Source organism: Somniosus microcephalus, chromosome 7 (assembly GCF_052327205.1).
Source record: "Somniosus microcephalus isolate GS21.2 chromosome 7, FLI_Smic_1.0, whole genome shotgun sequence".
NCBI lineage: Eukaryota > Metazoa > Chordata > Chondrichthyes > Squaliformes > Somniosidae > Somniosus > Somniosus microcephalus.
Genome location: NC_140993.1, coordinates 90,954,879 through 90,980,934, shown reverse-complemented (window position 1 = coordinate 90,980,934; position 26,056 = coordinate 90,954,879). Strand labels below are relative to the sequence as shown.

General features: G+C 42.3%; 2 protein-coding genes across 9 annotated transcripts in view; one reads left to right on the top strand and one right to left on the bottom strand.

The window, feature by feature from the left end:
- Window positions 1–5,071, top strand: part of wwp1 (WW domain containing E3 ubiquitin protein ligase 1) — a 204,733-nt gene extending 199,662 nt beyond the window's left edge. For all 5 annotated transcript variants that reach the window (XM_085992735.1, XM_085992736.1, XM_085992737.1 and 2 more), the window contains one exon: window positions 3,348–5,071. In XM_085992735.1, coding sequence (XP_085848861.1) covers window positions 3,348–3,447 — 100 coding nt within the window. In that variant the 3' untranslated portion in view covers window positions 3,448–5,071. The remainder of the gene's footprint in view (window positions 1–3,347) is intronic.
- A 282-nt stretch (window positions 5,072–5,353) lies between these two features.
- Window positions 5,354–26,056, bottom strand: part of rmdn1 (regulator of microtubule dynamics 1) — a 64,623-nt gene continuing 43,920 nt past the window's right edge. For 2 of the 4 annotated variants that reach the window (XM_085992740.1, XM_085992743.1), the window contains 3 exons: window positions 21,418–21,448; window positions 20,075–20,208; window positions 5,354–5,602 (listed from right to left, as the gene is read on the bottom strand). In XM_085992740.1, coding sequence (XP_085848866.1) covers window positions 5,552–5,602; window positions 20,075–20,208; window positions 21,418–21,448 — 216 coding nt within the window. In that variant the 3' untranslated portion in view covers window positions 5,354–5,551. Of the gene's footprint in view, window positions 5,603–19,895; window positions 19,941–20,068; window positions 20,209–21,417; window positions 21,449–26,056 lie in introns of those variants that run through there. The other 2 variants (XM_085992741.1, XM_085992742.1) reach the window with 2 other exon arrangements.

Below are 26,056 nucleotides of genomic sequence, written 5' to 3'. Positions count from 1 at the left end.
TGTTCTTTGATGTGATGTCTTCATAAAGTATTAAATCCTTAGACTGCCTGTTGGTGCAGGGAAACGCCAATTACCCTGGAATTAACATTTTTTTAACCTTAGTTTCCGTGTCCCAGATTGGGACTACCTCTACAACATAAGTTGCCTCTGCCTCACCTCAACGTGCTGAAACCTTTTTTTTTAATCACCTCTAGACTTGATTTTTCAATTTCTATTAACTCCACTTTATTCAAAACTTACCAGCCCACATCCCAATCTGTACCGAGTCCATCATAGAATAGTACAGCACAGAAGGAGGCCTTTCAGCCTATCGAGTCTGTGCCGACTCTTTCGAAGAGCAGTCCAGTTAGTCCCACTTCCCCGCTCTTTCCCAATATCCAATGTTCCCCCTAAGGTGCGCAGCCACCCACCAATCCCAAAGGGCTGTGGATGCTGAATCATTGAGTATATTCAAGGTTGAGATAGATAGGCAATCAAGAGATATGGAGATCGGGTGGGAAAGTGGAGTTGAAGTCGAAGATCAGCTATAATCTTATTGAATGGCAGAGCAGGCTCGAGGGGCCATGTGGCCTACTGCTCCTAATTCTTATGTTCAATCGCGAGGTCCCATGCAGGCCGCTCACCAGCTCTGCCACTGGAAAAGATACTGCGCATACGTGGCCGCGGCAGCAAATTTAAAAGGCCCGTGCAGGGGAAACAAAATTAGAGGGAACGTTGCCCATATCCCTGCAATTTTACTCTTTCAAGTATTTATCCAACTCCCTTTTGAAAGCTACTACTTAATCCACCACCCTATCAGGCAGTGTATACCAAATTCTAACCACTTGTTGCGTAAAAACATTTTTCCTCATGTCGCCTCTGGTTCTTTTGCCAATCACCTTAAATATGTGCCCTCTGGTTATTGAGCCTTCGGCCATTGAAAACCGTTTCTCTGTAGTTACTCTATCTAAATCCATCATGATTTAAACACCTCTATCAAATCTCCTTTTAGCCTTCTCTGCCTTAAGGAAAACAACCCAGCTTCTCCAGTCTATCCATGTAACTGTAATCCCTCATCGCTGGAACCATTCCAGTAAATCTCTTCTGTACCCTCTTCAAAGCCTTCACATTCTTCCTAAAGTGTGGTGCCCAGAATTGGACACACTACTCCAGCAAGGGCCAAACTGATGTTTTATGTAGGTTTAGCATAACTTCCTGGCTTTTGTACTCTATGCCTCTATTTATAAAGCCCAGGATCCTGTATGCTTTATTCACTGCTTTGTTAACCTGTTCTGCCTCCTTCAAAGATTTGTGCACAAATATCCCCAGGTCTCTGTTCTTGCACCCCCTTTATAATTGTACCATTCAGCTTGTATTGTCTTTCTTCATTCTTCCTACCAATATGTAATACCTCACACTTTTGTGTTGAATTTCATCTGCCATGTGTCTGCCCATTCCACCAGCCTGTCTACATCCTCTAGAAGTCTATTCCTATTTTCCTCACTTACCAACACTTCCAAGCTTTGTGTTATCTGCAAATTTTGAAATTGTGCCCTGTACCCCCAAATCCAAGTCATTAATGTCTATCAAAAACAGCAGTGGTCCTAGTACCGAACCCTGGGGAACACCAATGTATATGGTGGCATAGTGGTTAGCACTGTTGCCTCACAGCGCCAGGGACCCGGGTTCGAATCCGGCCTCGGGTGACTATGTGGAGTTTGCACATTCTCCCCGTGTTTGCATGGGTTTCCTCCCACAGTCCAAAGATGTGCGGGTTAGGTTGATTGGCTATGATAAATTGACCCTTAGTGTTAGGGGGATTAAATACGTGGGGTTACGGGGATAGGGTGGGATATGTGTTGATGTAGGGGTTACGGGGATCGGGTGGGATATGTGTCGGTGCAGGCTCGATGGGCCGAAATGGCCTCTATCTGCACTGTGGGGTTTCTGTGATTCTGTGATAGACCTCCCTCCAGTCTGAAAAACAGCCATTCACCACAACACTCTGTTTTCTATCCCTTACTCAGTTTCGTATCCAAGCTACTACTGTCTATTTTGTCCCATGGGCTTCAATTTTGCTAACAAGCCTACTTTATCAAACGCCTTCTGAAAGTACGCCTTCCATCACTCCCATTCCACACCAAGTCCATCACTACCATCCTCACTGATCTACATTGGCTCCCTGTCCCCTAAGGATTGAATTTAAAGTATTTTTCTTTAAATCCTTCCATGACCTTGCCCCTCCAGAGTACTCTGGCATTCCCCCTTCTGTCACTCCACAATTGGCGACAGAGCCTTCAGCTGTCTCAGTTTCTCGCTGTGGAGTTTCCTCCCTCTCCATTTCTCTCTCCACCTTTTAAAAACCTTCTCAAAACATCTTTCACCACCCCTAACACCGTGGCTTGCCTTCGTTCTTTTAACTATATTTTTACTCCCCCTCTAAAGTGCCATGGGACATTTTCTACATTAAAGGTGCTCCATAAATACAAGTTGTTATAGTATTAAATATATTCAAATGTCAGAGGTAGCTTTCATTTAAAACATTTTTAACACCTTTCTGCCCCATTCTAATTAATTTAGCTTTACTTTTACCTAACTTCCAGCTTATGGCATATTCTAACTATTCAGTATATTTCTTTTAACCTGCCTCCCAGGTCCCACTGTTCATTTTGGAGATGAGACCCACATTGTAAAAACTAGCTCCCAAAGACAGTGTTTCAGCATTCAAATGCCAGAACTCAAGATTGATATAATCATGCAACCAGTTCAATATTTGTGTCAAAACCAGAAAGGAATAATTAGAGAATTAATTATCTTGCCCATAGTGCCAATAGCCTAGTCACACTTGGACAAGATAACATTTACTGCCACAGCTATCATTAATAAGTTATAAAACCAGATTTATGTTGCTTGTTGAGGAGGGTGATATCTGTGCTGGGGAGGGAAGGTGTGGAATACAGTTTATATTTTGCTATTGTTCTGTGTCAAACACACTCAGGTCAGATATAGCACAGCAAAGGTAAACCTCTTTCTGTTCTGCACTAACTCTATGCTTTAGCCCCAACCTCAGGAGAGCTAAGTCTCCCTCCACTGGCATGATTTCTATTTTTCACATCTTTGTAGCTTCTCTGATTGGGAACTGCTTTAGCCAGGAGAAAGAAGTTTTTCATTGTATCAGTTGAAAGCGAAATATAAACTGAGGTCAGTGAGATACAGAGAACCATACTGGGCCATCCAGTACTGACAGAAAGAATAGGAATTTTGTAGCAGGTTCTGTGGTAAACCTGTAGTTTGACTGATTTGAAATTTATTCAGAACATCTGCACGACAGTGTTTAAATTGAGCCAAATATTCATTGTGTTCAACAGTTTTAATCGCTTGGACTTGCCACCTTACAAAAGCTATGAACAATTGAAAGAGAAACTGCTTTTTGCAATCGAAGAAACAGAAGGATTCGGGCAGGAATAGATGCAGCACGTATTCTTGATACTACCAGATGATGTCAATGTACTCTTGTTTCATGTCCAGCCATCTACAATTTCATAGATGTCTACCGTTGTATATAAGCTATTTGCCTAGAGAAGTAATTTACTTCTGGAATTCTATATAACTGACCTGCTTTTCTTCCAGAATCATTATGCAAATTATGTCTTGAACCATACATAGTATTTTACATACCTGCGTTTTCCCTTAAAATGAGTGTCTTGGGAGAAAACAGTTTGGCTGCTTTCTGAAACATAGAATGCTTTTTTTTAAAAAAAAACAGCTGGAATATGAATGGCTCTAGTTTTATAGAGCTTATTTGGAGATCTGGTAGGTGTGCTGTTAGGCCCCCTTAGTGTAACTTGCATCTTCCAGAAGAAAACACATGCCCTGTGGATCAGTTTCCACTGATGTAACAAATCTACCACAGTTATTTCTTGCATGGCTGTCACTGAAGTATTTAAGGCTTATGCCAAACACTGTCAAATATCTAGAATTAATGCTGCTGGCTTGTTGAGATCATAGAATGTGTAAATGCTGACATGAGGTTTTATTTTACTTCCTTGGGTTATTGCTGTTTATGTATGTCTCATGTATAGCAAATTGAAAGTACCCCATAATAATAATTTTATATACAAGAAGCTAATGTGGACAATTTTCACAGTGTAATTATGCAAAATATTACCTCTGTGCTGCTTTTATGTTCAGCCTTTTAGAAGAGTTACATTTATCAATCAGGAATTTAAAAAAATATAAATCAAATATATAAGTTTTGCACATTGTAAGGAATGTTATGTAATTAGTTTCCCATTGCAATGTTATACATGCTGTTTTTCTTGATGGCTTTTGTGTAAATTACATTCTATGCATAGGTTTGATTTCTTTTTCTGGCTTTGAAATATAATTTCTAATATAGGCCTTCCTCTTCCTAGAAATATCAAGTGATTTATTTTTTCTTAACTGCAGAAGTTTCAAAAACATGTAATAAAAAATTGATTTTAAAATAGTTTCACCAGTATTGAAGGCATTTACTTAATTACATGTAACAAAAATCTATTTAAAAATAATTGTGAATTATATGGAACTGCAACTTCTAACACACCGTGCTTCCTTGCAGTGAATGGGGAGATATGGACATTTGAAATGTAACATTTGTAATGCTTTAAATTTAAACATTGTAAATTCCATTAAAGTTTTTAATTTGTAAAAGTTTTGTAAATGTTGAGTTTGGTCAGTTTTTCCCATTGCAATTTTTTTTTAAATTGTAGCCACAGAAAATTGTATGCAGAAATGGTCAGTTGGTATCGTTACCCAATGTGGTAGATCAGGATTACCACTGAAACTTATCTTCTGTCAGGTGCTTAAGATAAATTCCCCCTTTAAACTTGGCTGGTAATTACAGATAGAAAAATCACTTAATAAGCAGACATAGCCATCTCTGTTCCTGATTTTTCTTTTTGATGTATATTTATCTCTTTATTGTAAGGTTTTTTTTCCCTATATGAAAGCCTTTCTGTCAAGCTGTTGCGCAAGAGTGGTTCCAGACCACACAATGTACTGAAGAATTAAAAACCACTGATAAAGATCAAATGGATTGACAAACAGTCAATGGGTTTGCTGGTGATTCATTTTGTGATGTATTGGGATATATCTTTAGCAGAATTGTTCTTTTTGGAAACCTGAGTGCATCTCTGCACACAAGTCAATAGGTGATGTGATTTTTTTTTTGGCAGTGTCAGGTTTCCAATTGTATTGGGCCTAGCAACATTTTTCAATTGAGGCAACGAGCTAGAGCTGAATAGCTCTGCAATTCTAATTCACTGCCATTTTTTGCTAGTTGAGTTATCTACTGCACAACTTGTGTTTTACAAATATGCAATAGCACACAAAATACATGAAAATAAACACATTTGTTTATTTGTTAATGCTGTGTCAGGCCTGTACAATTTCACCATGTATCAACATTTAATAAAAATCCTTCTAATTGATTGATGATCTGAGAAATCAATTAACTTATTTTTCAAAATTAAAACACAAAATTCATTGGCAAACAGCTGTTTTAATGCACTAGATCGGTTTGAACCAGTGCTCAACCCCGTCCACTAATCAACTTCAGTAATTCAGTAGCTTCTTTTTGAACCTACAAATAGGAGAAAAAGATAAGATTGATTTTCAACAACTGCTACAAAAAACTGTCTTATGGTTATGCACCACTTTAAAAGGGTGTTAGGACATCTGATATAAATTAAAGATAAGCTTCCTAATGGTTTCAGTAGAGCACACCAGGAAGAACTTCACAAAATTGGATTAATTATTCTACTTTACCATAAAGAGATGCACTCAGGAAATCAGCAAGCTGCTGGTTCTGTGAAACATTCACCACTTCCAATGTATACACCTGCCTCGGACACAAGAGGAGGCTTTCATTGCTACCTCTGGAGGCCGCCATATTTTCTAGCCACAGAGAAGCAGAAAACGTCGTCTTCTGGCCTGTACAGTTCTTCAGACATCAGGGAAGATCCAGCAGCCAGAAAGTAATTATGAAACAGGGCATTTTAAACTAGTGCTGTAAAATCTGCCTGGAACAGGACAGATTTCATAGCACCAAGATGCAAGAACTTTATTTTGAAGTATATATGTAAGATAAACAGCTAGAATACAAAGTATGGGTAGAGCACTGTTCTAATCATTCACTTCAGGGTTCTAAAACATAGGGGTTGTAATCAAGCGCTGCTGTCGCAGGAAAAAGCGAGGTGAGTACAGAGTACCAGATTAAAACCAAATGCTAGAACTACAGGTTGGATCTTGTCCCAGATAAAACATATTACCCAGAAACCACCATCTTATGCCAGCATGTGGGGCAGTTTACATAATATATCCCACCTGCTAGTAAAATTATTTGGATGGATTAAAGATGCATTACAGGCTGTTGTCATCCTTCACATGGTTTAAAATCTGGCTACAAATGAGGGTTTTCTAACACCAAATGACATCCTATGTGACTGATAATGGTAAACTATCCCTCCTCGTCCTTGACCTGTCTGCAGCCTTTGACATGGTTGACCACACCACTCCACCTAGGTAGGACTGCACTTAACTGGATCAGCAGAAATTTCCTCCCAACTAAATATTGGGAAGACCAAAGCCATTGTCTTCGGTCTCCGCCACAAACTCCGTTCCATAGCCACTGACTCCATCCCTCTCCCCGGCAACTCTCTTGAGGCTGAACCAGACTGTTCGCAACCTTGGTGTCATATTTGACCCCGAAATGAGCTTCCAACCACACATTCGCGCCATCACTAAGACCGCCTATTTCCACCTCCGTAACATTGCCTCAGCTCATCTGCTGCTGAAGCCCTCATCCAAGCCTTTGTTACCTCTAGACGTGACTATTCCAATGCACTCCTCACTGGCCTCCCATTTTCTACCCTCCGTAAACTTGAGGTCATCCAAAACTTTGCTGCCCGTGTCCTAACTCGCATCAAGTCCTGTTCACCCATCATCAATGTTCCCTTTAAGTTGTGCAGCCGTGCAGTGCTCCAGAGCTCCCGGTCAGCCAGCTCACTGGCTTTTAAATGGGGGAAAAACCACGCATGCACGATATTTTGGGCCACGCACCCCCCCCAAAAAAATTAAAGGGGACGTTGCCCATCACTCCTGTGCTTGCTGATCTACATTGTCTCCCAGTTAAGCAATGCCTCAATTTTAAAATTCTCATCCCTCCATGGCCTCACCCCTCCCTATCTCTAATCTCCTCCAGTTCTGGCCACTTGAGCATCCTGATCTTAATTTTTCCGCCACTGGCGACCGTGCCTTCTGCTGCCAAGGCCCTACGCTCTGGAATTCCCTCCCTAAACCTCTGTCTCTCCTCCTTTCAGATGTTCCTTAAAACCTACCTCTGACCAACATTTTGGTCTTCTGCCCTAATTTCTCCTAATGTTACTCAGTGTCAAATTTGTGTTTGATAACACTCCTGTGAAGCATCTTGGGATGTTTTACTACATTAAAGGTGCTATATAAATACAAGTTGTTGCTATGATTCTTTATCCTATGGTGGAGATGCTGCTGCTAAGAATGGCAATTGTTTTTCTTCTCCCTCCATGGGAGACAGAAACTCAGCTAGTTACACTTCATGGATAATGTACCAGAGGTCAGTAGTTATCAAAGTACCTTCTTGCGCAGACTTGCAGTAATAGTGTGGAGGATGAATTAATGGAATGTATGCAAAATAGTTTTCCAGATCAGTATGTTGAGGAACCAACTGGGGAACAGGCTATTTTAGATCCAATATTGTGCAACAAGGGTTAATTAATAACCTTGTAGTAAAGGGGCCTTTAGGGAAGAGTGACCATAATATGATAGAATTTTATGTTGAGTTTGAAAGTGATTTAGTTAAATCCAAAACTAGGGTCTTAAATCTAAACAAAGCAAACTACAGGAAACTTTGTGCTATCCGGCACCGCCAGGACCGAGCTGTTGCCGTTCCCTCAAAATTGCCGGACACACCAGCGCTAACGTTGAAAGATACGGAAGCTTTTGAGCTCCGTATCTGTCAACAAACCCTGTTGCTTACAGCTTCTAAACAGTCCAAGCGTCTCTGTAGCTTAGCAACAGCTTCAGCAGACCTTGCAGAGCTTGACTGTTGAGAAAAAAAGCAACGAAAACAGCTCCTGATTTTTGCCGGTGGCTCGAGCATTCTGGACAGTTAGCCTCCGGATAACACAAAGTTTCCTGTACATAGGTATGAGGGGCAAGTTGGCTAAGGTAGATTGGGAAACTACATTAAAAGGTATGACGGTAGAGAAGCAATGGCTAGCATTTAAAGAATACATTCCTTTAAGGCACAAAAACCCCACAGGAAAAGTGGTCCAACCGTGGCTAACAAGAGAAGTTAAAGATAGTATTAGATCAAAGGAAGAGGCTTATAATGTAGCCAAAAAGAATAGCAAGTCTGAGGATTTTAGAATTCAGCAAAGGAGGACCAAGAAATTGATAAAGGGAAAATAGAATGAGAATAAACCAGCGAGAGACATAAAAACAGACTAAAAGCTTCTATCGATATGTAAAAAGATTTGCGAAAGTAAATATGGGTCCCTTACAGGCTGAGACAGGAGAAATTATAATGGGGAATAGGAGATGGCTGAGAAATTAAACAAATACTTTGTGTCTGTCTTCACGGAAGAAGACGCAATAAACTTCCCGGAAATAGTGGAGAAGCAAGGGTCTAGCGAGAATGAGGAACTGAAAGAAATTAGTATTAGTAAAAAAATAGTACTGGAGAAATTAATGGGACTGAAAGCCGATAAATCCCCTGGACCTGATGGCCTACATCCTAGGGTTTTGAAAGAGGTGGCTATAGAGATAGTGGATGCATTGGTTGTCATTTCCCAAAATTCCACAACGGTTCCTGGGGATTGGAAGGTAGCAAATGTAACCCCACTATTTAAAAAAGGAGGGAGAGAAAATGGGGAACTACAGACCAGCTAGCCTGACATCAGTAGTAGGGAAAATGCTGAATATTATTAAGGATGTGGTAACAGGGCACTTAGAAAATAATAATAGGATTGGGCAGAGTCAACACGGATTTATGAAATGGAAATTGTGTTTGACAAATTATTCATTTTTTTAGTTTGTAACTAGCAGAATAGATAAGGGGGAACCAGTGGATGTGGTGTATTTGGATTTTCAGAAGGCATTCAATAAGGTGCCACACGAGGTTATTACACAAAATTAGGGCTCATGGGATTGGGGGTAATATACAAGCATGGATTGAGGATTGGTTAATGGACAGAAAACAGAGAGTAGGAATAAACGGGTCATTTTTGGGTTGGCAGGCTGTAACTATTGGGGTACCACAAGGATCAGTGCTTGGGCCTCCGCTGTTCATGATCTGTATCAATGATTTGGATGAGGGGACCAAATGTAATATATCCAAGTTTGCTGATGATACAAAGCTGTAAGTTGTGAGGAGGATGCAAAGAGGCTTCAAAGGGATATAGACAAGCTATGTGAGTGGGCAAGAATATGGCAAATGGAATATAATTTGGAGAAATGTAAAGTTATCCACTTTGGTAGGAAAAATAGAAAAGCAGAGTATTTTTTAAATGGTGAGAGATTAGGAAATGTTGGTGTTCACAGGGACCTGGGTGACCTTGTACACGAATCACAAAGTTAACATGCAAGTACAGCAAGCAAATAGGAAAGCAAATGGTATGTTGGCCTTTAGTACAAGAGGATTTGAGTATAAGAGTAAAGACGTCTTACTACAATTATATAGGGCCCTGGTGAGACCACACCTGGAGTATTGTGTACAGTTCTGGTCTTCTTACCTAAGGAAGGATATACTTGCCATAGAGGGGGTACAACGAAGGTTCTCCAGATTCCTGGGGTGGGGGGATTGTTCTATGAGGAGAGATTGAGTAGACTAGGCCTATATTCGCTAGAGATTGGAAGAATGAGGTGATCTCATTGAAACATACAACATTCTTTCAGGGCTTGACAGGGTAGATGCAGGGAGGATGTTTCCCCTGGTTGGGGAGTCTAGAACCAGGGGTCACAGTCTCAGAATAAGGGGTCGGCCACTTAGGACTGAGATGAGAGATTTCTTCAGAGGGTAGTGAAGGCTCAGTCGTTGAGTATATTAAAGACCGGTCGATTGATTTTTTTGATATTAAGGGAATCAAGGGCTATGGGGATAGTGCAGGAAAGTGGAGTTGAGGCAGAAGATCAGCCATGATCTTCTTGAATGGCGGAGCAGGCTCGAGGAGCCAAATGGCTTACTCCTGCTCCTATTTCTTTTTTTAATGTTTGTATTTATATAGCACCTTTAACGTAGTAAAACATCCCAAGGTACTTCACAGGAGTGTTATCTGACACAGAGCCACATAAGGAGGAATTAGGGCAGAAGACTAAAACCTGTGGTGCACTCGGTACTATCGATAACAGAATACTGGGAGAGCAGATTGTGGTACATCTGCACTATCCTTGTATAGTGTACTTTACTATCTGACCCCTCAGAGAATCAACCATGTTGGAGGCTGGATCTAGAACTACCCCCTGGCTAGTTATTTTCTGCATAAATGAGTAAAACAAGTTGTGCTTTAAGTCTGAAGTGTACCAAATCCACATACTTTTATCAGTAGCTGAACCTTAAAGCCACTCTTTACCCGACTCTGGAGCTTTTGTTTTTACTTTAAGATTCTGAACATTTTATTGAGAGTCAATATTAGCCATTTTAAGACTGCTCCAAAGTCTGCCTTTGTTTTTTGTTCTATCTGAAAATTGACCAATTTTAATTTTGTGAGCTTGTGGAAATGTACTCCACTTCCCATCCTGTGCAATGTTTGACAGCAAGGAACATCATAAACCTTCAGAAACAAACGTTCCAAAAGTACATCCATTTTGTAACAAAACAAGTATTTCCTTTTGAAAATACCAACTTAATTTCTGTGGTTGAGCAATGGCAAAAGAAAAAAAAATTACAAGCCCTGAACTTGCAAAAGCTCCATTGGCAGCATGGGGCCTCACCATGGGCGAGCACAGGTCAGGAATTCAGGCACAAGTGTGCGCAGGTTGCTGTGTGCCACAATTTATGGCAGAAAAAAAGTGACAGGCTGTTCTCTGAGCCAGCATCAGTCTCCTTGTGAGGGTTATGTTAATGAGGTCACATGGTAAAATTTACATAGTTTGGATGAGCTGGGCAAGTTAGGAAAGCCTGTGGCCAGGCCTGTTTGAAGCAGCCATTCTGTTCTGAAAGTACATTGAAATGTTCTGCTTGTTTAGGTGGATGCATAGATACTTAGTTATCATTTTTATCCATGTAGAAGATTATATGGATGTAGATGCTGCCATTTTTGCACATTCCTCACCATACTATTGATTGCTAGGCTTAACTCCCGGCACCATTTTCCAGGTCCTAATACAATTAGTGGCAGGGTTTAACCCTCCCTACTGCTGGCACTAGTGTTTTCCCTCTACAAGCAAGCTACAACCTCAAGATTGTCAACATCACAAATTTCTGGGCGCTGAGGTATCGAGAAAGAAAAGATGGGGCTTGCTTCAATTTTTTCATTGAACATAGTTGCATCTACTTCCTTATTTAGCAACTGTGATGCTGGATTCTGAAATTCAGAGGGTCAGCTTTTCCTGTTTACATAGAAATCTTGGTAAATACAGTGCAACACAGAGACTCTACAGTAAACCGAGGAAATCTGTTCATGGGTAAAACGACGCAATGTCAAAAAAATAATTAAATGTGATACAGAACCAGTTTATACCCGAGGGGCACGAGCTGTACTTGCCAAAAGAAACAGCCATGGACGACTAAATGGGTGAGGGACAGCGTATAACAAAGAAAAAGTGTACAAAAATGCAAAAAATACTACAGATCCTGGCGAATCGGAAAGATACAAAGAACACATAGAAACATAGAGATAGGAACAGGAGTAGGCCATTCGGCCCTTCGAGCCTGCTCCGCCATTCAATGAGATCATGGCTGATCTTCGTCTGAGATCATAGCTGATCTTACCAGTTCAGTTCTCCGTAACCCTTAATCCCCTTAGCCTTCAGAAATATATCCAATTCTCTCTTGAAAATATTTATTGAATTAGCCTTCACAGCCCTCTGTGGCAGGGAATTCCACAGGCTCACCACTCTTTGAGTGAAGAAATTTTTCCTCATCTCTGTTTTAAATGATTTGCCCACTATTTTTAGACTGTGGCCCCTGGTTCTGTGCTCCCCGGCCATTGGAAACATTCTCTCTGAATTCAGCCTGTCCAGGCCTGCCATAATTTTATATGTTTCGATGAGATCCCCTCTCAATCTTCTAAACTCCAGTGAGTACAAGCCCAAACTATTTAATCTCTCTTCGTAGGTCATTCCCGCCATTCCAGGTATCAGCCTGGTGAATCGCCGTTGCACTCTTTCCATGGCAAGAACATCCTTCCGCAGATGGGGCGACCAAAACTGTACACAATACTCCAGATGCGGTCTCACCAGCACCTTGTACAGCTGTAGTAAGGTATCCCTATTCCTATACTCGAACCCCCTTGATATGAAGGCCAACATACCATTTGCCTTCTTAATCGCCTGTTGCACCTGCATGCTCTCCTTCAGTGACTGGTGCACAAGAACACCCAGGTCCCTCTGCACTTCCCCATCTCCCAATCTATTGCCATTTAGATAATAATCTACCCTCCTGTTTTTACCCCCAAAGTGGATAACCTCGCATTTATCCACATTATAGTGCATCTGCCACGTATCCAAATCGCACTGTAGCCTCCTGACATCCTCATCAGAGCCCACCCCTCCTAGTTTAGTGTCGTCAGCGAATTTGGAAATATTGCATCCAATTCCCTGATCCAGATCATTTATATATATTGTGAACAGCTGGGGTCCCAGGACAGATCCTTGCGGCACCCCGCTGGTCACTGCCTGCCACTCCGAAAACGAGCCGTTTATTCCAACTCTCTGTTTTCTATCCGCCAGCCAGTTCTCTATCCACGTTAATACTTTGCCCCCAATTCCATGAGCCTTAATTTTGCATGATAATCTTTTGTGTGGAACCTTATCGAAGGCTTTCTGGAAGTCAAGGTACACCACATCCACTGGCTCTCCCCCATCTATTTTACCAGTTACTTCCTCAAAAAATTCCAGCAGATTAGTCAAACACGATTTACCCTTTGTAAATCCATGTTGACTCTGTCCGATCCTTTCCCCATTTGTCAAGTGCTCCGCTATTTTATCCTTAATAATGGACTCTAGCATTTTGCCCACAACCGATGTAAGGCTTACTGGTCTATAATTCCCTGCTTTCTCTCTACCCCCCTTTTTAAATATTGGGGTAACATTAGCTACCCTCCAATCCACGGGTACTGTTCCCGAGTCAATGGAGTTCCGGAAGATGATCCTTAGAGCATCTGCTATCTCCAGGGCCACCTCCTTAAGTACCCTAGGATGTAGTTTATCAGGCCCCGGGGATTTGTCGGCCTTCAGTCCCCTCAACTTACCCAACACCATATCCCTAGAGATACTAATTTCTGTCAGCTCCTCCCTCTCATTAGTCCCTATGTTTGCCGATATTCCTGGGAGGTTATTTGTGTCCTCCTTTGTGAATACAGAACCAAAGTATGAGTTTAATTGGTCTGCCATTTCCTTATTCTCCATTATATATTCTCCCGAATCGGACTGCAAGGGACCGACTTGGGATTTTACCAGTCTTTTCCTCCTGATATACCGATAAAAGCTTTTGCAGTCTGTCTTTATGTTTGCTGCAAGTTTACTTTCGTATTCTATTTTCCCCTTCCTGATTAATCCCTTTGTCCTCTTTTGCTGTATCCTGTACTGCCCCCAATCTTCCGGTCTGGTGCTTTTTTTTGCCAGTTGATATGCCCTTTTTTTTGATTTTATGCTGTCCCTAATTTCCCTCGTTATCCACGGTTGAGTCACCTTTTTAGGTTTATTTTTATGCCAAACCGGTATAAACATGTTCTGGAATTCTTCCATTCGATCTTTGAATGCTTGCCATTGTCTATCCACTGTCAATCCCCCCAGAAACACCACCCAATCAATCTTACCCAATTCCCGTCTCATACCCTTGTAATTCCCTTTATTTAAGTTCTGGACCTTAGTCTCTGATTCAATTTCCTCACTCTCCATCTCGACTGAGAGCTCGATCATATTATGATCGCTCTGACCCAAGGGGCCTCGTACAAGAAGATTGCTGATAAGTCCCTTCTCATTGCACAATACCCAGTCTAAAATGGCCTGATCTCGAGTCGGCTCCTCGACATATTGGTCCAGATAACCGTCCCGAAAACATTCCAGGAATTCCTCCTCCTCAGAATTTTTACTAATTTGGGTAGTCCAATCAATATGTAAATTAAAGTCACCCATGATGACAGCTGTGCTCTTATCGCACGCTTCTCTAATTTCCCTTTTTATGCCTTCCCTCACCTCCATATTACTATTTGGAGGCCTATATATCACACCCACTAACGTTTTCCTCCCCTTGCTATTTCTCATTTCTACCCATACAGATTCCGTTTCATCCGAGTTAATATCCTTCCTTTCCATTGCATTAATCCCCTCCTTTACCAGCAATGCTACCCCACCTCCCCTACCTTTTTGCCGATCCTTCCTAAATATTGTATATCCCTGGATGTTAAGTTCCCAGCCTTGCCCACCCTGCAGCCACGTTTCTGTAATCCCAATCAAATCATACTTGTTTACCTCTATTTCCACAACTAATTCATCCACCTTGTTCCTAATGCTTCTAGCATTAAGATACAAAGCCTTCAGGCTTGCTTTTTTCACACTCTCATTATGAATTAGTTTGGCCCTTTGTGTTTCTCTCCTTTGCTTATTGCTTCTCACCTTTCTACCATCTATTTCTGACTTCATATGACTTCCCTCTTTTCCACTACCTAGGATCCCATCCCCCTGCCAAATTAGTTTAAATCCTCCCGAACCGCCCTAGAAAATATTACCCCGAGGACATCGGCTCCCTCACAGTTCAGGTGTAGACCGTCCCCTTGGTACAGGTCACTCCTCCCCAAGAACTGGTTCCAATGCCTCAAGAATTTAAATCCCTCTCCACAAAACAGATAGTAAGAGCTACAAAAAGGGAATATGAAAAGAAACTTGCAAGGGATATCAAAATCAAAACAAAAGGCTTTTAACAATTATATTATGAAAAAGAGGGGAGGCAGTAGCAATGTTGGCCCCTTAAAAACTGAAAGGGGTTAATAAGGAAATAGCAGATATGTTGAATAATTACTTTGCATCAGTATTTACAGTAGAGGAAGAGGAAAGCATACCAGAAATTCCAAGGAAACTAAGTCAGGGACTCAATAAAATTAATGCAAGTAAAATAACAGTAATGAAGAAAATAATGGCACTAAAGAGTGACAAATCCCCAGAACCAAATTGGTTTCCATCCCAGGGTTTTAAAGGAAGTACAGTAGGTGAGTACATTGCTGATGCCCTAACTATAATTTTCTAAAGTTCTCTCGATTCAGGAACCGTTCCTTTAGATTGGAAAATTGCACATGTCACTCTGCTATTTAAAAATGGTGACGGGAAAAACCAGGGAATTATAGACCAGTTAGCCTAACATCTGTTGTTGGGAAATTGCTAGAGTCTATATATAATTAAGGATAGCGTGACTGAACACTTTGAAATTTTCAGTTGATCAGCAAGAGCCAGCATAGATTTGTGAAAGGTAGGTCATGCCTGTCAAACCTGATTGAATTTTTTGAAGAGGTGACTAAAGTAGTGAACAGGGGAATGTCTACTGATGTTATTTATATGGACTTCCAGAAGGTATTTGATAAAGTCCCACATAAGAGACTGTTAACGAAGGTAGCCCACAGAATTGAGGGTAAATTATTGACCTGGTTAGGAAATTGGCTGAGCGGCAGGAGACAGAGAGTCGGGATAATGGGTAGGTACTCAAATTGGCAGGATGTGACTAGTGGTGTCCTGCAGGAATCTGTGTTGGGGCCTCAACTATTCACAGTATTTATTAACAACTTAGATGATGGCATAGAACGTCATATATCCAAATTTGCCGATGACACAAAGATAGGTGGAAAAAGGCAGTATCGATGAAAGCATAAATTTACAAAGGGATAAAACAGATTAAGTGAATGGGCAAAACTGTGGCAAATGGATTTCAATGTAAGCAAATATGAGGTCATCCACTTTGGACCTAAAAAGGATAGAACAGAGTACTTTCTAAATGGTGAAAGGCTAAAAACAGTGGAGGTCCAAAGAGACTTGGAGGTCCAGGTACATAGATCATTAAAATCTCATGAACAGGTACAGAAAATAATCAAAAAGACTAATGGAATGCTGGCCTTTATATCTAGAGGACTAGAATACAAGGGGGTAGAAATTATGCTCCAGCTATACAAAACCCTGGTTAGACCACATATATCAATGATTTGGACTTTAATGTAGGAAGTATGATTAAGAAGTTTGCAGATGATACAAAAATTGGCTGTGTGGTTGATAATGAAGAAGAAATCTGTAGACTGCAGGAAGATATCAATGGACTGGACAGGTGGGCACAACAGTGGCAAATGGAATTCAATCCGGAGAAGTGTGAGGTAATGCATTTGGGAAGGGCTAACAAGACAAGGGAATACACAATAAATGGTAGGACACTGAGAAATACAGAGGATCAGAGGGAGCTTGGAGTGCATGTCCACAGATCCCTGAAGGTAGCAGGACAAGTAGATAAGGCATACGGGATACTTGCCTTTATTAGCCAAAGCACAGAATATAAGAGCAGGGAGGTTATGCTTGAACTGTATAAAACACTGGTTAGGCCACAGCTAGAGTACTGCGTGCAGTTCTGGTCACCACATTACAGGAAGGATGTGATTGCACTAGAGAGGGTACAGAGGAGATTTACGAGGATGTTGCCTGGGCTGGGGAATTTTAGCTATGAGGAAAGATTGCATAGGCTGGGGAAAACTGCTATATTAAATTAGTAACTGTTAATATATTATATTAATAACTTGAATTGGATACATCTTAGTTTTAAGTAACTGTAAAGTTAGTTGATGGTTCCTCTGGGGAGTACAGCCAGAGCCAAGTCCATGGCACCACTGGTGGCTCAGCTGTATTGGGGGGGGGGGGGGGGGAGGAGGAGGAGGAAGATGGCAGCACGGTGGCATAGTGGTTAGCACTGTTGCCTCACAGCGCCAGGGACCCGGGTTCGAATCTGGCCTCGGGTGACTGTCTGTGTGGAGTTTGCACATTCTCCCTGTGTTTGCGTGGGTTTCCTCCGGGTGCTCCGGTTTCCTCCCACAGTCCAAAGATGTGTGGATTAGGTTGATTGGCTATGATAAATTGACCCTTAGTGTTAGGGGGATTAAATACGTGGGGTTACGGGGATAGAGTGGGATATGTGTTGGTGTAGGGGTTACGGGGATCGGGTGGGATATGTGTCGGTGCAGGCTCGATGGGCCGAATGGCCTCTATCTGCATTGTGGGGTTTCTGTGATTCATAGGGAAAGCAATAGTGGTATGGGGATTCAATAGTTAAGGAGCAGACAGGTGTTTCTGCGGCCGCAGACGTGACTCCAGGGTGGTATGTTGCCTCCCTGGTGCCAGGATTAAGGATGTCACTGAGCGGCTGCAGAACATTCTGAAGGGGGAGGGTGAACAGCCGGAGGTCGTGGTCCATATCGGTATCAACGACATAGGTAGAAAGAGGGATGAGGTCCTGCAGGCAGATTTTAGGGAGCTAGGAAAGAGATTAAAAAGCAGGACCTCAAAAGGTAGTAATCTCCAGATTACTCCCGGTGCCACGTGCGAGTGAGTACAGGAATAGGAGGATAGAACAGATGAATGAGTGGCTGGAGAGATGGTGCAGGATGGAGGGCTTCAGATTCTTGGGGCATTGGGGTCAGTTCTGGGGGAGATGGGACCTGTACAGGGTGGACGGGTTGCACCTCAACAGAGCCGGTAAGAATATCCTCGCGGGGAAGTTTGCTAGCACTGTTGGGGAGGGTTTAAACTAAGTTGGCAGGGGGATGAGCACCAGGATGTAGCATTAGAAAGGAGAAACAAAGGGCACAAAGGATTGGGAGAGACAGCACTAAAGTAAGAAATAGTAAGGTATTAGGTGGGGTCAGACTAATAGAGAACACAGGATGGTCTAAGATAGGTTTACAGTGCATATGTGTAAACGCACAAAGCATAGTAAACAAGGTTGGTGAGCTGCAGGCACAAATAGCCACATGGGAATATGATGTCGTGGCATCGATGGCGACCTGGCTCAAAAAAGGGCAGGTTTGGGTTTTAAATATTCCTGGATAAAGGGTGTTCAGGAAAGATAGGAGGTGGTGTGGCAGTATTGGTTGAGAATATTACAGTGCTGGAGAAAGAGGATGTCCTGGAGGGGTCAAGGACAGAATCTATATGGCTAGAGTTAAGAAATAATAGAAGTGCCATTACACTACTAGGTGTATTCTATACGCCACCAACTAGTGGGGAAAAATATGGAGGAGCAGATTTGCAGAGAAATTAGTGAGAGATGCAAGAACTATAGAGTAGTGATAATGGGGGACTTCAACTATCCGAATATAGACTGGGATAGTAGTAGTGTAAAGGGCAGGGAGAGGGAAGAATTTCTGAAGTGTGTTCAGGAGAACTTTCTTGATCAGTACATTTCCGGCCCAATGAGGAAGGAGGCATTGCTGGATCTGGTTCTGGGGAATGAGGTGGGTCAAGAGGAGCAAGTGTCAGTAGGTGAACATTTAGGGAACAGTGATCATAGTATCATAAGGTTTAGATTAGCTATGGAAAAAGACAGGGAGCAATCTGAGTAAAAATACTTAATTGGAGGAAGGCCAATTTCAGTGGGATGAGAATGGATCTGGCCCGGGTAAATTGGAATCAAAGATTGGCAGGCAAAACTTTAGTGGAACAATGGGCTGCCTTTAAAGAGGAAATAGTTTGGGTACAGTCAAGGTACATTCCCACAAGGGGGAAAGGTAGGGCAACTAAAGTCAGAACACCCTGGATGACGAAAGAGATAGAGTAAGATGAAGCAGATAAAGAGCGCGTATGACATATGTCAGGTCGAGAATACATCTGAGAATCAGGCTAAATATAGGAAGTTCAGAGGAGAAGTGAAAAAGAAAATAAGAGGGGCAAAGAGAGGGTATGAGAATAGAATGGCAGCTAACATAAAAGGTAATCCAAAAGTCTTCCATAGGCTTTTAGAAACAATAATCAGGGTTAAAATTAAAAGTCACTTGGACAAGTGTGGATTAATTAAGGAAAGCCAGCACGGATTTGTTAAAAGGCAAATCATGTTTAACCAACTTGATTGAGTTTTTTGATGAGGTAACAGAGAGGGTTGATGAGGGCAATGCAGTTGACGTGGCGTACATGGATTTCCAAAAGGCGTTCGACAAAGTGTCACATAATAGGCATGCCAGCAAAGTTGAAGCCCATGGAATAAAGGGACAGTGGCTGCATGGATACGAAATTGGGGTTGTTCTCCTTAGAGCAGAGAAGATTGAGAGGAGATTTGATAGAGGTGTTCAAAATCATGAGGGGTCCGGACAGAATAGATAGGGAAACTGTTCCCATTGGCAGAGGGGTCGAGAACCAGAGGACACAGATTTAAGGTGATTGGCAAAAGAACCAAAGGCGACATAAGAAAAAACTTTTACGCAGCGAATGGTTAGGATCTGGAATGCACTGCCTGAAAGGGTGGTGGAGGCTTTCAAAAGGGAGTTGGATAAGTACTTGAAAGAAAAAACCTTGCAAGGCTATGGGGAAAGGGCAGGAGAGTGGGACTAGCTGAGGTGCTCTTGCAGAGAGCCGGCACAGGCTCGACGGGCTGAATGGCCTTCTTCCGTGCTGTAACCATTCTATGATTCGATAGGCAGGTGCTTACTGTAGCTACTCACTTCAGCTAGGCTGGGACCAAGCTGAATTAATACTGCCTATTGTCACTAACAAAAACAAAAACAAAAATCAAGATTAGTCAAGAAATATAAAGCATAATGTTTTAAAACTATCAGGAAATGAAGTAAAATTTATACTACAGCAAACATGAAGTTGCTTGAATGAAACAGGATAATTGTACCTGCTTGTCTTCTTCATTACGTGCTGGGTAGTCTCTTGCTTTGGTCAGCCACAATAGGGCCATCTTCTCATTTTTTAATTTCATGAAAGATTTACCCATCATTAGTAAGTTTTTACTGTAGAAATTTGGATCAGCTGCAAAATAAAAGACACATTAAACTTGCATGTGCTACACATCAAAGAGCAAACCATATATGAGAAAGTCATAGAAATCAAGAATGTTCCACGTTTAGTCAAGTGATTTTAATGAGGGAGGTGGGAGCAATTTATCCCCGAGTGTCTTGGTTTGGGGGAAGGAAATAAAATGTTAAAAAGCAATCGGGGTTCTTGCTCCTGATCGCCACCCAGTGACCACCTGCTGGAAATTCCACTTGTGGACAAGATCAGGCTCAGCTGTCCCTGAACTGCCTGTCAACATTCACTGTCCAGGGTCACTCACAAATGGCCAGAAGGCTTTATACAAGATAATGTGAAAGACTCTGCCAATGCTAGTCATTTGAGTCATACTTAAAAAGTACTCATCCTTTCTAACTATTTAAGACAGACAATTTGCATAATGATCCTTCCCAAATAGTACTGCAATAAACATTGTGTTGAATAAATTGTGCATTTACTGGAAAATTGGTTTGGAAACTTGCTTCACTGTAAGTAATGCAACATTTACATCTGTTCATTGCAAGTCACCTGGAACTACAAAAAGTGATGCAGAAATGTGACTCACTTTCAGCTACGGTACAAGGAATTGTTTCTCATTCTGATAAAATCTAATCACTAAATAATGATTAGCTAAACAAATAGTCAAATGCATATTTTTTGTCTAGCAGGAACAATAATAACTGCATCAATGGGAGGAGTTGATTCTATCTTTAGTCTTGTGTTGTTTTTATGAGGTTTTCAATGAGATTTGTAAGGCTAATACTTGAAGCAATTCTCACATTTTTTTCTAAACATTGTTGATTGAGGATATTTAGTTTGTCGAATTATATTCTGCAACTAAATTCCTCAAGAGACTCAAATGCTATATACATATTACTATGCAAAAATCTATTGATGTGTGGAAAAGAACATGAAAATATAAAGCCTTCCTTGTCTAGTTCTACTCATTCTTAACATACTACTGTACTTTTACTTGGCCTAAAACATAAATCCCAGCATGTACATACTGAAAAAGTAATGAGTATAATTCCTGTGAAATAATGTACAGTATTTAATATTCCAACATACAACTTCAGGTAATTTTGTAAATTAATTGAAATACATTTATTAATCTAATGTGCAGTATTTAATAGTTTGACAAGTTACAACTTCATGTAATTGAATGGAATACATTTATTAATCTCTTACCTTCCTCAGCTTTGTTAAAATATTGGAGAGCCTGAAACAAAAATGTTTTGAAACTCTAGTATCTACTGTAATATTAAAGTGCAGGGTATGAAAAGTGAATAATGCACCCAGTATTCTGATGGGGGTATTGAAACAACAGAGACAGCTTAGCTGTTCTTTAGAAACAATGTTAAACATGAAAAAGACAGAAAGACAGACTTGTATTTCTATAGCACCTTTCCATGACCTCAAGACATCCCAAAGCACTTCATAGCCAAATAAGTACTTTTGAAATGTCGTCACTGTTGTAATGTAGGAAACACGGTAGCCAATTTACGCACAGCAAGGTCCCACTAACAGGATTATAATAATAGCCAGATAATTTTTTTTTAAAGTGATGTTGGCTGAGGGATATTGACCAGGCCACCGGGGAGAACTCCTCTGCTCGTCTTCAAAACAGATTAGAGGGGAGTAGAGGAGAATTTTTTTCACCCAGAGGGCAGTGGGGGTCTGGAACACACTGCCTGAGAGGGTGATAGAGGCAGAAACCCTCATCGCATTTAAAAGGTACTTGGATATGCACTTGAAGTGCCGTAACCTGCAAGGCTACGGACCAAAAGCTGGAAAGTGGGATTAGGCTGGATTGCTTTTTCGACCGGTGCAGACAAGATCGGCCGAATGGCCTCCTTCTGTGCCATAAATTTCTACGATTCTAGTGCCATGGGATCTTTTACATCCATCTGATGGGGCCTCGGTTTAACATCTCATCCAACAGTGCAGCACTCCCTCAGTACTGCACTAGAGTGCCAGTCTAGATTTTGTGCTCACATCTCTGGAGTGGGACTTGAACCCATAACCTTCTGACTCAGAGGCAAGAGTGTTACCAGCTGAGCCACGGCTGACACGAGTGATTCAGCTACCTGCCTAAGTGTAGAATGGGTCAGGAAAGATGTGTTGATGAACCCGCTGATACCTTCCATTCCTAAGTGCAACAGTTGCCCATTTTTTAGCCATACACTACTTATCAACAATGTTCCCTTTAAGCCGTGCAGCGCTCCAGGGGTCCCGCGCAGCCGGCTTTTAAATAGAAACACCGTGCATGCATGGGATTTTGAATGGGCTGTACAGCCAGTTAAAAGGACCGCGGGGCCCCCCCAAGAAATTACAGGGAACATTGTTCATCAGGTGCTGACATTTTGTAGCATGAATACAAACATTTTTGCTTTAGCACACCACTACTCCATTTACTATATTGTGCCTATTAACTCTAATTCCACCTGAAGTATGACTGTTTTTCCTATGATTACTTTTATTCTTTGAATGTAGGTTGATCTTTAATTAGGGCCATGATACAACTGGGGATATTTAAAAAATCCTTGAAACCTCGAAGGTTCACCCACAGTTCTTTTCAAAAGAGGCTGTTCTATGGTGCAGGTTATGGTTTGATAAAAAGTGAAAAATTTACTAAAAATTAACATTCAAAAATTCCAAACTAGAAACAGTGAAGAAAGAGAACAGGAGCAAGATATGCAAATAAACTAGCTCAAAGAATCAGAACATCCATACTAAAGGGCATTAATTTACATTCTCTGAACTCCTTTATACTTAAGGATTTCATCATCAGTATACTAAAAAATGGGAAAGGCATAACCAGCCTGCCTTGATGACCAATATGCCAATGAGTATCTTTCGAAGATAAATCTATGGTAAGACCTTAGTCACTTTACAGGTGAAGTTTATGGTAACTCTTTTGACATTACCTCAATGAAATATCTGTCAGTCGAATAATTTTTAAAAATTTGTTCATGGGATGTGGGCATCACTGGCAAGGCCAACATTTATTGCCCATCCCTAATTGTCCTCGAGAAGGTGGTGGTGAGCCGCCTTCTTGAACCGCTGCAGTCCGTGTGGTGAAGGTACTCCCACAGTGCCGTTAGGGAGGGAGTTCCAGGATTTTGACCCAGCGACGATGAAGGAACGGTGATCTACTTCCAAGTCAGGATGGTGTGTGACTTGGAGGGGAACTTGGAGGTGGTGGTGTTCCCATGAGCCTGCTGCCCTTGTCCTTCTAGGTGGTAGAGGTAGCGGGTTTATGAGTTGCTGTTGGAAGACGCCTTGGCGAGTTGCTGCAGTGCATCTTGTAGATGGTACACACCGCAGCCATGGTGCGCAGGTGGTGGAGGGAGTAAATGTTTAAGGTGGTGGATGGGGAGACAATCAAGCAGGCTGCTTTGTCCTGGATGGTGTCGAGCTTCTTGAGTGTTGTTGGAGCTGCACTCATCCAGGCAAGTGGAGAGTGTTCCATCACACTCCTTACTTGTGCCTTGTAGATGGTGGAAAGGCTTTGGGAAGTCAGGAGGAGAGACACTCGCCACACAATACCCAGCCTCTGACCTGCTCTTGTTGTGTGCCACAGTATTTATGTGGCTGGTCCAGTTGAGTTTCAGGTCAGTGGTGACCCCCAGGATGTTGATGGTGGGGGATTCGGCAATGGTAATGCCGTTGAATGTCAAGTCACAGTGGTTAGACCCTCGCTTGTTAGAGATAGTCATTGCCTGGCACTTGTGTGGTGCGAATGTTACCTGCCACTTATCAGCCCAAGCCTGAATGTCGTCCAGGTCTTGTTGCATGCGGACATGGACTGCCTCACTATCTGAGTTGCGAATGGCACTGAACACTGTGCAGTCATCAGCGAACATCCCCATTTCTGACCTTATGATGGAGGGAAGGTCATTGATGAAGCAGCTGAAGATGGTTGGGCCTAGGACACTGCCCTGAGGAACTCCTGCAGCGATGTTCTGGGGCTGTGATGATTGACCTTCAACCACCACAGCCATCTTCCTTTGTGCTAGGTATGACTCCAGCCAGTGGAGAGTTTTCCCACCCGATTCCCATTGACTTCAGTTTTACTAGGGCTCCTTTATGCCATACTCGGTCAAATGCTGCCTTGATGTTAAGGGCTGTCACTCTCACCTCACCTCTGGAATTCAGTTCTCTTGTCCATGTTTGGACCAAGACTGTAATGAGGTCTGGAGCAGAGTGGTCCTGGCAGAACCCAAACAGGGCATCAGTGAGCAGGTTATTGGTGAGTAAGTGCCGCTTGAAAGCACTGTCAACAACACCTTCCATCACTTTGCTGATGATTGAGAGTAGACTGATGGGGCGGTAATTGGCCAGATTGGATTTGTCCTGCTTTTTGTGGACAGGACATACCTGGGCAGTTTTCCACATTGTCGGATAGATGCCAGTGTTGTAGCTGTATTGGAACAGCTTGGCTAGAGGTGCGGCTAGTTCTGGAACACAAGTCTTCAGCACGACAGCCGGGATGTTGTCGGGGCTCATAGCCTTTGCTGTATCCAGTGCACTCAGCCATTTCTTGATATCATGTGGAGTGAATCGAATTGGCTGAAGACTGACTTCTGTGATGGTGGGGACCTCAGGAGATGGCCAATATGGATCATCCACTCAGCACTTCTGTCTGAAGATGGTTGCAAATGCTTCAGCCTTGTCTTTTGCACTCACGTGCTGGGCGCCACTATCATTGAGGATGGGGATATTCATGGAGCCTCCTCCCCCCGATAGTTGTTTAATGGTCCACCACCATTCACGACTGGATGTGGCAGGACTGCAGAGCTTTGATCTGATCCGTTGATTGTGGGATCATTTAGCCCCATCTACAGCATGCTGCTTCTGCTTTTTAGCTTCCCCAGGTTCGCAGCTCATTTATGCCTGGTGCTGACCTGGCATGCTCTTCTACACTACTTATTGAACCAGGGTTGCTCCCCTGGCTTGACGATAATGGTAGAGTGAGGGATATGCTGAGCCATGAGGTTACAGATTGTGGTGGAATACAATTCTGCTGCTGCTGATGGCCCACAGCGCCTCATGGATGCCCAGTTTTGAGCTGCTGGATCTGTCCTGAATCTATCCCATTTAGCACAGTGGTAGTGCCACACAACACGATGCAGGGTGTCCTCAGTGTGAAGATGAGACTTCGTCTCCACAGTGACTGTGCGGGGGTCACTGCTACCAATGCTGTCATAGACAGATGCATCTGTGACAGGTAGATTGGTGAGGATGAGGTCAAGTAGGTTTTTCCCTCACCACCTGTCACAGGCCCAGACTGGCAGCTATGTCCTTCAGGACTCAGCCAACTAGGTCAGTAGTGGTGTTACCGAGCCACTCTTGGTGATGGACAGTGAAGTCCCGCACCCAGAGTACATTCTGTGCCCTTGCTACTCTCAGCGAGTCTTCCAAGTGGTGTTCAACATGAAGTAGTATTGATTCATCAGCTGAGGGAGGAAGGTAGGTGGTAATCAGCGGGAGGTTTCCTTGCCCATGCTTGACCTGAAGTCATGAGACTTCACAGGGTCGGGAGTCAATGTTGAGGACTCGCAGGGCCACTCCATCAACTGTATATCACTGAATTTAGAAGGTTAAGGGGTGATTTGATCGAAGTTTTCAAGATATTAAGGGGAACTGATAGGGTAGATAGAGAGAAAATATTTCTTCTGGTTGGGGAGTCTAGGACAAGAGGGCATGGTCTAAAATTTAAATCTGAGATTGATAGATTTTTGTTAACCAAAAGGTATTAAGGGATATGGGGCAAAGGCAGGTATATGCAGTGAGGTCACAGATCAGCCATGATCTAATTGAATGA